This window comes from Microtus ochrogaster, chromosome 6, assembly GCF_000317375.1.
Source record: "Microtus ochrogaster isolate Prairie Vole_2 chromosome 6, MicOch1.0, whole genome shotgun sequence".
NCBI classification, from domain to species: Eukaryota; Metazoa; Chordata; class Mammalia; order Rodentia; family Cricetidae; genus Microtus; species Microtus ochrogaster.
The window spans coordinates 40,598,915-40,615,731 of NC_022013.1; the positions used below are offsets into that span (position 1 = coordinate 40,598,915).

The 16,817-nt window shown below is 46.7% G+C and overlaps 1 protein-coding gene across 4 annotated transcripts in view; it reads left to right on the plus strand.

Annotated features, from left to right (window-relative positions):
* Positions 1 to 16,817, plus strand: part of Flnb (filamin B) — a 140,377-nt gene that overhangs the window by 98,351 nt on the left and 25,209 nt on the right. For 2 of the 4 annotated variants that reach the window (XM_013346838.1, XM_026779876.1), the window contains 10 exons: positions 862 to 1,029; positions 2,998 to 3,121; positions 3,538 to 3,694; positions 4,592 to 4,781; positions 6,464 to 6,711; positions 10,032 to 10,103; positions 10,817 to 10,919; positions 11,544 to 11,684; positions 14,889 to 15,017; positions 15,776 to 15,949. In XM_013346838.1, the coding sequence (XP_013202292.1) occupies positions 862 to 1,029; positions 2,998 to 3,121; positions 3,538 to 3,694; positions 4,592 to 4,781; positions 6,464 to 6,711; positions 10,032 to 10,103; positions 10,817 to 10,919; positions 11,544 to 11,684; positions 14,889 to 15,017; positions 15,776 to 15,949 (1,506 nt within the window). The remainder of the gene's footprint in view (positions 1 to 861; positions 1,030 to 2,997; positions 3,122 to 3,537; positions 3,695 to 4,591; positions 4,782 to 6,463; positions 6,712 to 10,031; positions 10,104 to 10,816; positions 10,920 to 11,543; positions 11,685 to 14,888; positions 15,018 to 15,775; positions 15,950 to 16,817) is intronic. The other 2 variants (XM_026779877.1, XM_026779878.1) reach the window with 2 other exon arrangements.

The window sequence follows — 16,817 nt, forward strand, 5'->3', positions numbered from 1 at the left end:
TTATTAAAAAGTGGAAAATCCTAAAGAGTCATTTCTGCAGCATACCATAGCTTAACCTTGGAGAACTAGGCTTTACCAGAGGAGTATGGAATGGAGCAACCACGCATGCTCAGAAAGCACTGGCTTGTGTAGGAGGGAAAGAGGTTGGGTGGGGGTTGTGAGGCCTACCTGCTCTGCTCTTCTGTATATACTCCTGCCGCTAAGCTGCCTGCCTCCATTCTCCAAGAGCCTTGCTTCTCCTCCTCCTCTGTGCCTCTGCCCCACTCTTCACTCCTGTGATTCAGGTTCTGTCTCCTCCCAGAGCTGATTATCAATCTCCCCTGAACCCCAGAACTGCCCCCAGCCAGCAGCACTTAGTGTATAGGATGTTGCTTGTCTTAGTGTCTGGCTGCTTAGTCAAGGTAACTCCCGAGAGTTGAAACATCCAGGAGCTGAGAGTATCGTGTTTGCTTTCCTGGGAATTCCCCCCGAGGATAGCTTCCCCTGTGTGGTAGCTGCTTCCTCTTACATCATAGCACTGATTTTACTGGAAAGCTTTTTCTGGTCTCCTGCAGACCAAATTCATCGTCTCCTACATGTTCTGCCTTGTGTGCCTGCCAACTGATGCCACACAGGATGTTAGAAGAACGTGCTCTCGTTGCCCTACTTTGAAAGGCTCACTGAGACCCCAGATCCCGTGTCCACATGTGCTTAGTGCTGCATGGCAGATATGGGAATAGCTGTGGTCGCATAGCTGCCCCCACTGTAAAGCAGGCTGAACTGACTGAGGTGCATACAGTTGCTGTCCAGGTACAGCAACAGGAGGACTACACAGGATGCTCTTTTGATTGCTTCATGCTCAGAATCCTATGACTCTTACAGGCAGCCCCTTCAAAGTTCCTGCCAAAGATGTTGTGGATCCCAGCAAGGTCAAAGTTGCTGGCCCTGGTCTGGGCTCTGGTGTTCGAGCTCGCGTCCTGCAGTCCTTCACAGTGGACAGCAGCAAGGCTGGCCTAGCTCCATTGGAAGTGAGGGTCCTGGGCCCAAGAGGTGAGTCTGTATCCTGTCTGCCACCCACATCACCCACCATGGGTAGAGACAACTATGACCCAGAGGAGGTGATTTCTTGGGAGATTGCTCATGAATTTTATAGTTCAAGTCTCCCTGTTAATTCATCCTTCTGCATTCTAGCTAGCCCGCAGACGAGCCTGCTTAAAAGTTGGTGTATTCTCCTAAGTCCGTTTCTCCTGTTAATAATGTAGTCCTATGTTTCTTTTTATAATTTAACGTCTTCACTTCCGATGCTGAAAGCAAAACCCTGGGCCTTACCCATGCCACACAAGTGTCCTATCAATGAGCTACATCCTAGGCTTTGGTTTTCCAAGATTGTGGTCTAACTAAGTAACCCAGACTGGCTTTGACCTTTGCTATCCTCCTACCTCTGCCTGCTGAGTACTGGAACTTGGGGCATATGCGTAATAAGTTCACTTTCCCAGGTAGCTTGTCGAAGGAAGAGCTGTGTGGACTTTAACATGCACTGTTCACAGGGCTGCACCATTACCTGCTCAGCATGTATAGGGGTGTCCAGGGGTTCGTCTGGGTGTGGACAGGAGACAGGGTTTGGAGATGATCCGTCCCTGTGAGGTGCTCAGTGTTGCTGTGGAATATACCAGAAACTTGGTGAGGATATAGCGTTGTCATTTTCTCAACTTCCCGGAGAGAGGGTGTCTTGGGGAATGGGTTTTGTTGGCAGTTGGCCCACACTGCTGAAAATCTGTAATTAAGGTTTCTGGGGACAACCCTGAACTACTGAAGCCTGCTGCTGTATTTCATCCAGTATTTAACATATACCTTGTTTTCCATATGAATTAGTGTGCCTGATTTTTTAATTAATGTAGGTTTGTCTTCTGTGATGTGTTTGTGGCTTCCAGAAGCAGTGAGCTGAGGTTTCTTCCTTTGAAGGGAAACCTCCTTAGTGGAGTTCATCGGGAGGTTCTGCCCTTTGAAGCTCAGAGCAGAAGCGGTCTGGGAAAATGAAGTCATGGTGTGGATTCTCCTTTAGTGAAGCTGCTGAACCAAGGGGGGGGGGCTGTATTTCCATAGTAGCCTCGAATGGAGGATTTCTCAGGTCACAGCCTTGTAATTTTAGCTGCTGCAGTGGACTCCCAGTCAAAGTACAGCCCCTTGAAAGCCATTTCAGAGCTCTTTAAAGCTGACCCGAAGGTTGCCTTTATAGAGATGGGTTTGAGGTTTGTGTTTTCCCATTAGCAGCTGCTTCCAATTATGTAACCTGGGAGCCTCTAGCTGGCCCCACCTCTAAAACTGACTTGTCCTTACTTCACCTGACTTTACTTAATGAGCACACCCTGCTTTAACCTCCTCTGCTACTGACGCCTCCTCGACGTATGTTCAAGGCTGGGGGTCTAGAATCTTTTCACAGTAGTGAGTGCCTTAATCAGGCTTTAATATATTCTTATCACCTGTAGCATCCTGTTGGCGTCCCTCTGGTTCTTTGAGATTGGCACCCCTGCCTCCTCTGTAACTTTGTACCCTAGCTTGTTGGTGCCATTGTGTTCTTTGCTGAAAGGAGGCAAGAAGTCTTGATTGGCCAGCTCATTGGTTACTTTTTGCTGCTGAGGTGTCTAGACATTTTGGAACTTTCTCGGCTATAGAATTAAAATTACCACACCCAAGCATGCCTAACCAGCTTGAAAGAATATGTAGCATGTCTGTAATGCGTATCTCCAGCAACAAGCATGGATGGTCTCCTAAGTTGTACTCCAGAGCAGTATGGCAGGCTGAGTATACATTAACCCACAAAAAGCTAGAGGTGTGTCTTGATGTTAACTCTGTTACTGTGACTTATAGATCCTGTGATTATGTTCTGCTTGCTTTTATGTTACCTCAGTGGAAAGCAATAGTTTTTGGGGATGACTGTGATCCTGTCCTAAATGCAGCTGGGGTGCAATGAAGGAGGCCAGGTTGTTAATTAATCATCCCTCTCATTTCTGTCCTCAGGCCTCGTGGAGCCAGTGAATGTGGTGGATAACGGGGATGGCACCCACACAGTGACCTATACCCCATCTCAGGAGGGGCCCTACATTGTTTCTGTCAAATATGCTGATGAAGAGATCCCTCGAAGGTGAGTATCTCAGTCTTCAGGCTTGGGTACAGTCCACCCTCAGAAGTGTCCACCCGCAGGATTGGTAACCCTGCTCTGGTGCCACCTTGTCCCCCCCCCCCCACGTCTCCCTTAGCACTGTTAAAGAACCTGTATAAGTTCATGTAGTGTGGCACCGTCCAGTAGACACTAGTTCCTGTTCCAGGGTCTGTCCAGTCATCTGTCTTCAGTTCAGAGGGAAGCCAAGGTGGGCTGTTGTATGGTGGCTTGCACCTCACAGCTCTGTATTTTCAATGACCTTCTGGTCCTTTGATTAAGCCTGCTCTTGTATCTCTTGCAGAAATCCCCCTCTCAGCCCCAACTCTTTGTAGAAGAGAGATCAGGTAGGGCAGGACTGACCTGTATCCTTACTGACCAGGCCTTCTGTGTTTATCAAGTCCCTTTAAGGTCAAGGTCCTTCCCACGTATGATGCCAGCAAAGTGACTGCCTCTGGGCCTGGCCTCAGTTCCTATGGAGTGCCTGCCAGCCTACCTGTGGAGTTTGCGATTGATGCCAGAGACGCTGGTGAAGGCCTCCTTGCGGTCCAGATCACGGTAACTATGGTTGTTTGGTTGTTTATGATGGTGGAGAGGAGAACCAAACCTCATTAGTAAGACTTAATATCCTGGAAATGGGCTAAAAACGGGAGTTTAATGACTAATTTCTGCCCCAGGACACATGTTTTGGGGATTTTACAGCCGGTATCTCACCTGGGTGAGCGGGTGAGCATCCGAGGTGATGGCGGGGTCACACCAGACACTCTGTCTTCTTTGTTACTACATTGCTTCTTATGCTGATTTTAATTGTTTTTAATTGCCCCTTGGTTTGGTGGGAGCTAAAATTCTACATACCACAGAGCCTCTAACAAAGAATTGTTTTTTCTTGGGAATAATGCCAGAGGTAAGCTACCTAGGTGTTCCATGGCTCACCAAGGAAGCTGCATCTGTAATCTGTAATGTGGGTCTGTTACTCATGGACCATGAGCCTACTAGTGCTCTGGATGTCAGGGTTAGAAGGTGAACCAGAAGGTAAACAGAAACAAGGGAAATGGCTCTTGTAGGTGAGAAGACCTTCCCTACTCCCGGCTATAGTCACATGGTCGTATGGTGGCAAAGCTGAAAACGTGAAGACTTGTATTCAGTGGTGCACCTAACTAAGGAGGAATGTCCTGTTTTTAACAGAAAAGGAAGGGGGAAAAAAGGCAGACTATGAGCCAAGCTTTTGCTATAATGTCTCTATAGTTTATGTGCTGCTCAAATACTAATTGACAGGCCATCATGGTGTGATCTGCGACCCTTTCCTTTCCCTACCCAAATGCAACAGAACAAGATCATGTTAAGCTTCTCTCTGCTCCCACCCGTAGAGGTGCTGATTAAAGAGCATGGTTTGCTGCGATTGGTTTCTACATGTTGATAGCAGCATCCCAGATAGCATTGCTCTGTGATTCACAGGACCAAGAGGGAAAGCCTCAAAGAGCCACTATTCACGACAGTAAAGACGGCACATACGCCGTAACCTATATCCCTGATAAGACTGGACGCTATATGATTGGGGTCACCTACGGTGGAGACAACATTCCACTTTCTCCTTACCGCATCCGGGCCACGCAAACAGGCGATGCCAGCAAGTGTCTGGCCACAGGTGAGCATCAGGGTTAGGTGTGTGTGTGTGTGTGTGTGTGTGTGTGTGTGTGTGTGTGTGTGTGTGTGTGTGTGTGTTCTGGCCTCGTGCCACTTAATAGACATATGATTGGGAAAGTTGCTTAGGCTCTCTGGAGCACCAGTCATCCTTTTGAGGTGAGAACATTAAGACTCCAGAAACGTTTCCAGGTGTCCAAGATGACATCACAGTTATTACAAAGATGAGATAAGAGTGGGTGGGAAAGATGCGAAGCATGATGTCGAGGCAGGGGCGCTCTTACATGCTTTTGAAGTGAGGGGACTAGCTGATATCTCTTATGGAGACTACCATGAGAGGCGGCCTATTTCTGCCTGTGTGAGTGGTGGGCTCACTTGTTCAGAATTCACTCAAGAGCATTTTACTTAGATTGGCAATAGGGGGAGAAAAAGGTGAAAGGATTTGGGATTTTTCTCTTGAGAATTCATGAATGTCTTACCGTCCCTTGCTTCAGCTTCTTAGACATGCCTGCTTGACCATATGGAGGGGGAAATCAAAGAGCTGCAGGTACTCTTACCCGCTGAACCATCATACCAGTCCAATATGGTATTATCCATTTAACAAAACAAAACAAGGTCTCATGTATCCTGGCTAGCCTCACTCAGACTTGATGTGTAGCTGAGGATGCTGCCAAAAGCTAATCCTCCCACTTCTGCCTCCAAAGAGCTGGGATTCTATGCATATATCAGCACACCTGGTTTTGTGCCTGTTTCTAAAAGCAGCTCCTACAGCTTGATGCTGCTGCTTTAGCAGATTTTAAAACATGAAGCCTGGGCTGGTGATGGCTCAGTGAGTAAGGGTGCTTTCCAAGAAACCTGACAACCTAAGTTCAGTTCCCAAAACCCAGATAGCGAGAGGAAAGAATTGTCTCGGAAATTGTCTGCATGCACATGCGCACACATACGTACACACCTTGTGCTTGCGTATGCAAACACACATGCACACTATCAATTGGTTGATTGATGGAGAAAAATCAAAACTATACGAATCACTGACTGAACTGAATGTAGGTCTACCCTAGATGTGGTCTGTTCTCTGATCTCAGATTGCTCACTTTGGCCCTTTTTGTCTCACCCATGGCTAAAAAACTGAAAACCATATACCACTCTGGTCTACAGCAACAACTGGTTGAGGGCATGTTTAGTGAGAGATGGGGAGCTCCTGACTTTGCAGACCTCTTTCCTCCCCTAGCTCAGGCAGGGATCTTTTTTTTTTTTGGCCTAGTGGTACCTGTTGATCTCACCTTTTGTTCTGCCGAGTCTTGCACCACCAGCTCCACCCCTACGTCCTACTGTGTGAAAAGTTTTCTGTGCACGCCCCATCGCCCTTTGTCATTTTGCACATTTTGACCAGTGTGGTTTTTTTTTCCGTACTTTGTGGTTTTTTTTTTTTTTTTTTTTTTTGCAAATCGGAGACAGTAAGACAGGTGAGCGCTGTCTGTTGTTTGCAAAGCTAAGGACAGGCACAATGAAGAGATTCCTTTGAGCAGTACTCTTCTCATTGATCTTTGCCTGGCAGCAGGTAAAGGTTTGACCTTCACGACATAGACAGCACAACATAGTTTTACCTGTTCTGAGGTCATATGACCTGGTCTGATGCAAGTATCCACAGCCTATGATTTGATTTTCTTCTGACCTTTCCTATAGGTCCTGGGATTGCCCCCGTTGTGAAAACTGGCGAGGAAGTGGGCTTTGTAGTGGACGCCAAGACTGCTGGGAAGGGGAAAGTGACCTGCACGATTCTGACCCCAGATGGCACCGAGGCTGAGGCTGATGTCATAGAAAATGAAGATGGGACCTATGACATTTTCTACACTGCTGCCAAGCCAGGCACCTATGTGATCTATGTGCGCTTTGGTGGCGTTGATATTCCCAATAGCCCCTTCACAGTCATGGTAAGCAAGGTTCCTTCTCCTGAGCCCACTGTTGCTAGCAGATACTGTAATGGCATCAGTTCCGTCTTTCCTCATGGCTTTGACTCTAGGTATCTCTAGAAACACCAATTTGGGGGGAAATATCTTCAGTCATGGAGGCATCTGTCATGCCAAGGGAGTTAGGCAAAGTCTTTGTCTAAACTGTCTCAGAGGGAGAGCTAGCTTAGCTTTATAGGAAAAAACAAAGGAAAACAATAAAGTGCATGTGCCTCCTCCCCCATCTCCACAATAGAGGAGAAGGGTCCTCATTTTCTCTTGTCTACACACCTGCCTCTGAGATCTCAGGGTGCATAGGACTTCCAGTTGCATTTGGGCGAAGTTCAAAAAGGGAAATGTCTTCCTTTTTTTTTGGTTTTTTGAGACAAGGTTTCTTTGTAGCTTTGGTGCCCTGGAACTAGCTCTTGTAGACTTGTAGGCAGGCCTCGAACTCACAGAGATCCGTCTGCCTCTGCTTCCTGACTGCTGGGATTAAAGGCGTATGCCACCATCGCCCAGCGTGTCTTCCCTTTAAAAGCAAGGAAGATTGGGAATAGAAGGGCACCATTGTCCAAACGTTCAGGTTTGGACCAGAAAACTGCAAACTAAAGGCTTTCAGCTCTGGGTGCCTTTCAGATCTTCTCTGATTATTAAGGTTCTTCCACAAGAGCCTGGTAGAACTGTAGCAGAATTCCCACGTAAGCCTCAGAAGCAAGCTCTGTTTGCCCTGTTAAAATAAGGATTGCCCAGTCTGGACAGATACCAGGTGCCATGTGGGCTCCCTCGTTGTATCCTTTGATGCAAAAGAACAACCACCCAACCACAGGTCCTATGCTGTCAGCCAGTGATTTGACTCCATGTCACGAAGTGTTTTCTAATTCCTTCACGTTGTACAGCAATGGAGAATGGTTCAAAGAGTGTGTTTCAAACAGAAGCCCAGGGACTCCGTTCCCATCCGTAATCTGTTCTGGCTTCTCTCTTTTCCCTCCATGTTTGTTTAGCTATAAACATCCTGCCAGAGGTCTGAAAGCTCTTTCATATCTCAAATATGTAAACACTTGTCAACTTTGGACACTGTCCATTTGGGAGTGTTTTTCTTCTCTAGGGGAGAAAACATTGCAACGAGAACGTTGGTGTTATTTTGAAAAGTGTCCCAGTTGTAGTTTTAAGACGTTGTGTTTATCCCATGGTACATATGATCTTGTTAGTTAGAATTGAATGAGGTAGAAAAGCAGAAATCGCTGGGCAGACGTCATGATGCTGCTGCAATGGTCTAGGGAGGAGAGACCCCAGATGCTGGGGTCTAAGTGAGAACAATCAAGGTAAAAATTCAGAGACCACATTAACAGGTGGGTCATTCCAGAAGTGGAAGCTTTCAAACGCATTAGAAATGAATAGCCCTTCAGTCATAAGTGTTCACAGCTTGAGGATGTCTAGTGGTCACTTGCTGCACCCCCTTCACTGGATAGATTCTCTTCCTCCCTTTATAGGCTCAAGACAGGAAGAACATGGACGCCTGACACCACATTGATAGCAAATGTCTTAGTGTGACCACAGGCTTGGTCAGCTAAGTTCGTGGATGAGCAGCTTGTTTGTCCCCACTAAGAAGTTTTAAAATCACAAGGCTACATCTGTAGCCTTGAAAGGCCTTTCTGTTGGTGACATGGTTTTGAGATGGCCTCCATCAGAACTGGCCCTAAAGGCAAAGCTGGGTGTCAGTAACGGCCTTTCTGCAGGTGGCACAGGCCACAGCTTCTTTGTTTCTTGTTATCCTTTGTTCCTAGGAGGATGGTGATGAGGGACCCTTCCCTGTTGGGTCAGTTGGATCAAAGGCATAAAACTGACCATTTTTAAAAATGAATATACACTAAAATCTAAAGCATTAATTATTGGGACTGGAGAGATGGCTCAGTGCTTAAGAGCACTGACTGTTCTTCTGAAGGACCTAGTTTCAATTCTCAGCACCCACATGGCAGCTCATAATTTTCTGTAACTCCAGTCCTAGGAGATTTGACACCCTCGCACAGAGAAACATGCAAGCAAAACACCAATGCACAGAAAATAAGTAAATCATTTTTTTTAAAAAAAATCTACCCAGCAAGTTAAACCCTCCACGTCAAAAGAAAGAAGAAGAAGAAAAAAACCAGCGTATTAATGACTAACAACATTTCTCAGGTTAGGGAAATGACGTTGGGTAAAGCAGGTGTTGTGCAAGCATAGCCTGAGATCGGATTCCCAGCACTAAGAAAAATCAGGGCATGACAGCACATGCCTGTAACCAGAAGGCAGAAACAGGAAAACCCTGGGTGCTTGATAAACAGCTAGTCTAGTCAATCAGTAATCTTGAATTTTAGTTCAAATCCAGTGCCCAATCACAAAAACGAGGGACTAGAGGTATGGCTCAGTGGTTAGGAGCACTGGCTGCTCTTGTGGAGGTTCTGAATTCCTAGAACCAACTATAACCTCCTCACCTCTGCTGGCACCAGGCACACATATGGAATACATAGATAGATGCAGACAAAACACTCGTGCACATTAAATAAATAAATCTAAAACTAGCAAACAAGGTGGAAAGCAACAGGAGACACCGATGTGAAGAGCCCGTGCTCCTACACCTTGCATTTATGTGTTCCCACGAGCACAGACATATACCACACATACACAAAGTAAAGCAAAACCAGATGCCAAGTAAAAGAAAAACAAAATCCACTTCTTTCCTGACTCCATGCCAGGATGACGGCTGTCAGCTTTCTCTCCTTACACATGGACGCTTGAATTTCCTGCAAGGGATCATGATGTTTAGCTGTGATGCTTGCTTGCTTGCTTGCTTCCCTCACGCTCACATGGATTCCCTTCCTTAGGATTTTGTCAGACTTCACTGAGCAATCCCCTCGCCGGTCTGACCGATAGCTGATAGCTACAGGGTTTACTTCAGTCTCTTGTGACACCACGGTGGCTTCTGTGCACATCACTCACTCAGGAATTGTGGGCTTAAAGGTCAAGTGCCCGTGACAGTTACAAAGAGGACAGCTTTCCCCCGAAAAGGGCAGAAAGAATGTATCAGTCATCCTGAGTGTGATGGCACATGTGCAGGCCAGAAATCGGCAGTTGAAGGCTATCCTTGGGTACGTGGAGAGTTTGAGACCAACCTGGGCCACATGAGACTCTGTCAAAAAAAAAAAAAAAACATCTCCATAATAACAGACACCTGCTGGGCATAGGGGGTAGAGTACAAACTGTAGGATCTTGGGTAACAATATCCCTCTGGTGTGATTCCCAATTAATCTTCATTTGCCACTGACTAGGCCACGGATGGGGAAGTCACAGCCCTGGAGAAGGCACCGGTAAATGCATGTCCCCCTGGATTCAGGCCCTGGGTACACTTTGGTTTTCGTTTTCCCTTTTTTTTGCATTTCGGGGTTCATTCAACCTTCATTTTAGAAAAGCTGCTGCCTGCTTGTGGGAATCGCTTAAGTCCTCTGGTGTCCTGGCCGTTGGTGTGTCCCCACTGATCATCCCATCGTCAAAACCCCACGCTCTCTAAGATCTACCTCCATGTCACCACCCGCTCCTCACGAATCACCAGCCATCCTGTCTGTGATCACGCTGGGTGCCGTTTTTCTTCCCCGTGTTTAAATAACAAGATGGATGGCTGTTGGCAGAGCTCCTACTGACTCCAAGCTACCCCTTGTGCATCTGGTTTCTGTCTAGGGGCAAAGTCACCTGCTGCCACTTTGTGCCACTTAAAACACACCTTCTTTTCCAGGCCACAAGCAACTAAACCTTTCCAGGTGGAGCCTCTTGGGACGCAGACATTGCTCTCTCCTTTTTCCATTTGCCTTTGGGCAATACTGGGAATTCTACAAGCACACTCTTGGAGCAAGCCATTTCTAGCAAATGATCAATCAGAACTTCTCCAATCTTTCCAACTTGACCCTGACCCAGTCAGACAGAGCCCATAAGTACAGGGTCACACACCCCAAATTTAGGTCTTGTTGCCTTGTAGAATTCCCATGGTTCTGCCCGCTGTAGCTCCACGAGTCCACACTGCTGTCCGTTTTACGAAGTGACCAGTCTCTCCTGTTTTTAGGTGACCGAAGAGGCCTATGTCCCAGTGAGTGACATGAATGGCCTAGGCTTTAAGCCCTTTGACCTGGTGATTCCATTTGCTGTCAGGAAAGGAGAAATCACAGGTAAACCCTTGCAAGACTTGCCTTACCCTTTGTCTGCCGCACCTGCAGCTCAGAACCGTGCTGGGGAGGTGATTCTGCTATACTTCCGTCCTGGCTCCTTCCCCAGTGCCCCTGAGCCTGGACAACCGTTTCTCTGAAGAGGTGGTTCTATTACGTTCTTGAGACTTGTGTTTCTCCTCAGGGGAGGAACTTTGTTTAGATCTCATCACTGCCAGGTTTCTGTTCCCCCTTTTCCCTGCTTTCTCTTATCCACTCAGTTTTCCACATACAGCCTGAAACACTGAGGTCTGTCTTATCTAAGTCCCTTTCTGGAAGCCCAGCATCTTTGATTCCTGCTCCCCTTACTCGTTTGTGGTCTTCTCAGATCCTCTTTGCACTTTGAGTTTGCCTGTTGGAGACGCCCTTCATTTGTTTACACGATAGTTGCCTACTGCTTCTCGTGGAAACCAAAGGGGGAAGCTATAGAAAGCAGGTTTTCCCACTGTGGTGCTTGGATGCTACAGCAGCGTGAGTGTTCTGGGGGGTCTGAGAACCTGTGTAGTGAAGACATTTCTGTATTACATCTGCTTTGTGGGGAGAGGTCACCAATGACCCCAGTGCCCTGTGTGTCCCTGTATTCTCCAGGAGAGGTGCATATGCCTTCTGGGAAGAAAGCTACACCTGAGATCGTGGACAACAAAGATGGCACAGTCACTGTCAGATACGCCCCCACTGAAGTCGGGCTTCACGAAATGCATATTAAGTACATGGGGAGCCACATCCCTGGTAAGTGAGGTGCAGCAGCTCACTAGCCTCCTGGACATCTGGGAAGCTAAGGTGCTCTCCAGGGCAGGCCCGGAAATGTCGTGGTGGCTTCCCTGTGCAAACAGCCTGAGAGTCTGCTTCCTGAAGAGAGAATACATCTCATCATCCTGGGTCAGAGGGCAGGGCCGTGCGGCTCTGATTCTTTGTCCTCATAACTGTGTTAAGTGTGGCCAAAGATCAAATACAAGGCAGGCACAGGAAGTGAGGCTTTCTGGCCTGGCCTGGAAACCCTGTGGGGTATGGGACTTAGAAACAGGGTCACGTCCTAAAACACAGGAGTTAGAAGAAGACAGATAGCCCCCAGTAACTCCTGATTTGGGGCTAGCTTGTGTTTTCTGGCTGTCATCCAGCACAGTGTCATCATTTTCATTGGCTCTTTGTAATTACTTAAGTATCTTCTAATTTAATATTTTGAGTAAATAACATGATCGTACCTGTAACCTCCATCTGCCTTCTCCTTACAACTGATTGTTGGTAAAATTTATGTTCAAGTTTAGAAAAATGTTAAGACCACATTCAAGTAAGAATACAGATTCTAGCCAGGTGGTGGTGGTGCACGCCTTTAATCCCAGCCCTCGGGAGGCAGAGGCAGATGGATCTCTTGAGGTCGGGGCCACTCTCCTTTACAGTTTGAGTTCCAGGAAAGCCAGGGGTGCACAGACGAACCCTATCTTGGAAAAAGGAATACAGGTTTTAAAATCCAGCCCTCGTTTTCTGAAAGGTCGTTATCTTCCCATCGGCTGTTCTTGCCTTTTACCTCTGACACATGTCCAAGGGAGCTGTGCAGGTCTGTGCAGTGGTATATCTTCACACCTTATAGCTTTCCCTCACCAGAATGAGTCATTGTGTGTGCTTCCAGGTCCCCACTGGGGAGCATTTCAGCCTTGCCACCCTCGCTGTCACCACTCTTGTTGGCACAGTTGGTGTACCTGTGGGATTTAGTCCCCTGAGCAGAAGTGCTGTGGGGCCAGATACAGGCCTTTGTAATTTGAATAGATTGTACCATATTTTCCTTCCTGGAGCTGTTACATCGGGACCCCAGCAGTTAAGCAAAGCGCCCGTCACTCCACAAGTTTGCCCAATAGTCTACTGTGCAGTTGTTTCTTTGTGTCTGATGATTTAAAAGTGCATGGTATCTTGGTACCTTTTTTACTGTGAATGACATTGATTGGTACAACTTCCCAGATATTAAGTGGATGAAGCGGAACACATCAGATCGGTGGAACAAGAATCAAATAATCTCACGCTAGCTCCGAATAGGGTATACGAAGGTTTTTCTTTATTAAAAGGGAAACTCACAGATCACAACGAGGCAACAGGAACGGGGTCCAACATTCAGGTGTGGTGAGTGGGACAAGGCCGAGTGGGCACCCCCATGGGCTTTTTGGTACCCAAAGGCCACACCCCACCTGGTCCAGCCTCTCAAAGTCCGTTGGCTGAAGGAGGTTCCCCATCACTCCCCCTTTTGTCTAAATAACAGAGTTCCAAACCCAATAAAAAACTATATACAATAAGAACAGATATCAAGTATAACAATTAGAATTACAACCAGCATAAACAATATTAAACAAGAAACATATGCTAAATGTTTTAATAATTATTTTATTCTAAGGAGTCTAAGTCTTGCATTACAAACGGCTTGGATAAATCATAAGAAGAAAATAACTATGACTGTCTAATCTTCAACCCTTCAAAGGCCTGAGAAGGGAGGTAATATTACTTGAATAGGCAGGAAGTGCAATCAAGCAGCTTCCAAAAAGTAGATGACGGAGACAACCGGCTACCTGGGCAATCACCCAAAGTCTCATGTGCAGTGTTGAAGCAACCAACTTTGGCTAAGGCCTAGAGTAACTGGCAGGCCATTTTTAGAGGCGGGAAGATTTTCAAAACCATCTTACCCTGTCTTGGCAAGATTTGGCAGTCTTTTTTTTTGTATCCTACTTGTCTATCCGGACTCCACATTTTGTCAGTGGTCTAGGCATGGGCAGTTCCTTTCCCAAAGGCCAGTTTTGCCAAGAAGAAAATAAGCTCCAAATGGAGTGTCTTCAGTTCTCTGTCAATCTTCATATTCTTTGTCTGTTTTCCCAGTGGAGAATTTATGCTTTTGAGGTAGGAGTTAAAAATACGTCTCTGAGTTTGCCATTCGCTTTATGTTCATAAGTCTGCACAGCACTTGATTAAAGCAAAAATGTTTTTCCTGTTTAAATACACGAATGGGATAGATACAGAGCTTCGAGACGAGTCATCTCTCAAGCTTCAGGCAGACGTTAGGTGTCTGTAAACTCTCTCAGGAGTCTGAGGCCCCTGGGCTAAACAATAAGACTATATAAAACAGCTGCACACTTTTCCTGGTTCTCCCCCTTCCTCCATCGCCACTGTGACGACCTTTTCAGAGACTTCCTGTGTGCCTGCGAGCATGTTTACATTTATCTGTTAAAAGAATGGCTTAATGGTTCTTTTCTGTTATTGCGTGTGTGCATAACATGTATATGTATGGGCATCCATGCCGAGGTTTGCACATGGAAGTCAGAGGAAAACTGTAGTTAATTCTCTATACCTTTACTTTAGTTCTAGGGATCACAGGCTGGTCGCTAGGTTTGCATTAACCAGCGGAGCCTGCACAGCAGCAGCCCCTCTGGATTAATAGCAATGTTGTATATAAAGACATTGTTCGCTTTGTCTCTTTGTAATGTGACACACCATGGTTAATCTCTCGAGTAAATACACATGGATTCAGTAACGTTCTGTGGGTGGGTCAACCCCGTGTTGTTAGATGCTAAGGTCTTTGCTGGTTTGCACATGAATCCTAGGAATTAAAGAGCTTTAATAGGGATGAGAGTGCAGTGGGCAGAGAGGGCTTCTGTAGGGTCATTTTTGAAGATGATCTTCCTAGATCAGGGGCTCTTACATCTTGAATGGCATGACAGACAGCCTTTGCTCAGGTAAGCAGCTCCTACCTTCGCATGATACAGCTGCCTCTTCTTTATTTGCCATTCTGAGATGAAATCTCCTATGTCAGCTCCCACATACCCCTCTGGTCTGGAACAGCCTCAAAGGGTGACAGACCTGCCTGCTAAGAGGTGAACATTGAGGTACTGCCATCTATCTGAGGTGTCCATTTACCATTAATGTTTCCTGTTTTGTTTTTGTCTTTGGCAAATGCAGAGAGCCCACTCCAGTTCTATGTGAACTACCCCAACAGTGGGAGTGTTTCTGCATACGGTCCTGGCCTTGTGTATGGAGTAGCCAACAAGACCGCCACGTTCACCATCGTCACGGAGGATGCGGGAGAAGGTACTGCGTGGTTTACATGTTTGTGCATTGGTAGCCTTCCGTTTGGAGAGGTAATGACCATGATTGACATGTGCTGGGCATGGTGGCTCACATGGAGTCCCGGATACTCAGTAGGCTGATGTGGGAGCTCAAGCCAGGGAGAACAAAACTGGCATGAACCATATATAGTGAGACCTGATCTCAAAAGAAGAAATTCACTATGATAGAGTAGGACTTGTCTCGTTTTCTCTCATATGAAAATCCATCGTCTACCCAAAATAGAAATGTTTAAATTCTTAGGATCTGAGTGAAATCAGATTTGTATGATGAACTATTTCATGTGACCCGCTGAGAATTCAAGTGGGCTTTGGGTTGAAAATGGTTTTATTTTTGTTCGTTTTACTCATTAGTCCTCTGGACCTCCCACAAGCTATTAAGCTGGACATTCTTGCTGACATGCGCTCGCCAACCACAATAGTCACGGATTCCTAAGCCTGTGGTCCTGATGTGGCACCCACCCTGACCACTGGGACAGTCTGTGCAAGTTTGATGTGTAGTTGTCTGTCTCTTCGTTCTTTCTCAGGTCCTTGGAGAGCTGGAATTCTCTAAGCAGAAGTGCAGGTGCCGTTCACAGTGGCATGTTTTCCCAGTAGGCTTTCCCCTGTAGATTGTTCTGCTTTGATGCTCACATGGAGTGTGTCAGGATCCCCATGGATGAATTGTCCCTATGGAAACGGAGACTCTCTCTGACTGCTCTCCTCCCATGCTCGCACTCACAGGAGGTCTGGATTTGGCTATCGAAGGCCCCTCCAAAGCAGAGATCAGCTGCATCGACAACAAAGATGGGACATGTACCGTGACCTACCTGCCCACCCTGCCAGGCGACTACAGCATTCTGGTCAAGTACAATGACAAGCACATCCCTGGCAGCCCCTTCACTGCCAAGATCACAGGTAGGGGGACATTGTCTAGCTTGCAGGAACTTCTCATGGGAGGTCGAGCTGTGCCTCACCTATCCCCATCTCATCCGCCTGGGATGGCAAGCTTGTCCCTTGGTTTCATGAGAAGCCAAGTCCAGGGCTCAGGCTGCCTAAATTCCTCCTTCTTTCATAATGAAGAGAAAATACGAGTTACCATCTAGACAACAAGCCCTTAGCTACATGCATCAAGATAGTACTGACAGCCGAGTGCAGGAACTAAGTGCTGAGGCCGATTAGCATTGTACTACATAAGATATCTCCTCCTTCCTACTGACCAGAAAACTGAAGTTTGGGGATGTAGCCAGTTAGCCAAGCTCACTGGTATTCAGAGGCAAGTTATCCCCTTCCATGCCGTCTGTTCAGCCTGCTGGTTTGGGAACATACAGTGGTTTCTCAGGAGACGTACAAATCAAGGTTTTTTAGGCCTGTTTGAAGTGAGTAGCAACACTGTGGGGAGTGGGGTTCATGCATACCTAGGAAATTTCCAAGGGCACGGCAGCAGGTGGGAACTTTCTCTTGACAAAGATTCCTTTAATTTGTTTTCTTTTAATTCACAACACAAAGCAATGACTTTTATTGTAGAATTTTTGAGCATATGTCGTTACACTTTGTTCCCCATTGCTCTCCCACTGCCTGCCCCCCTGTTTTTCTTTAGCTTGTGTTCTATTGCTTCCATGTCCCCTACCTACCCTCTCTTAAGATAGCTTCCTTCAATCTCATGGTCCCTGATATCTCTCTCTCTCTCTTGCTCTCTCTCGCTCTCATACACACACACACACACACACACACACACACACACACACACACACACAAACAGCATGCGTATACATACGTGGCACGA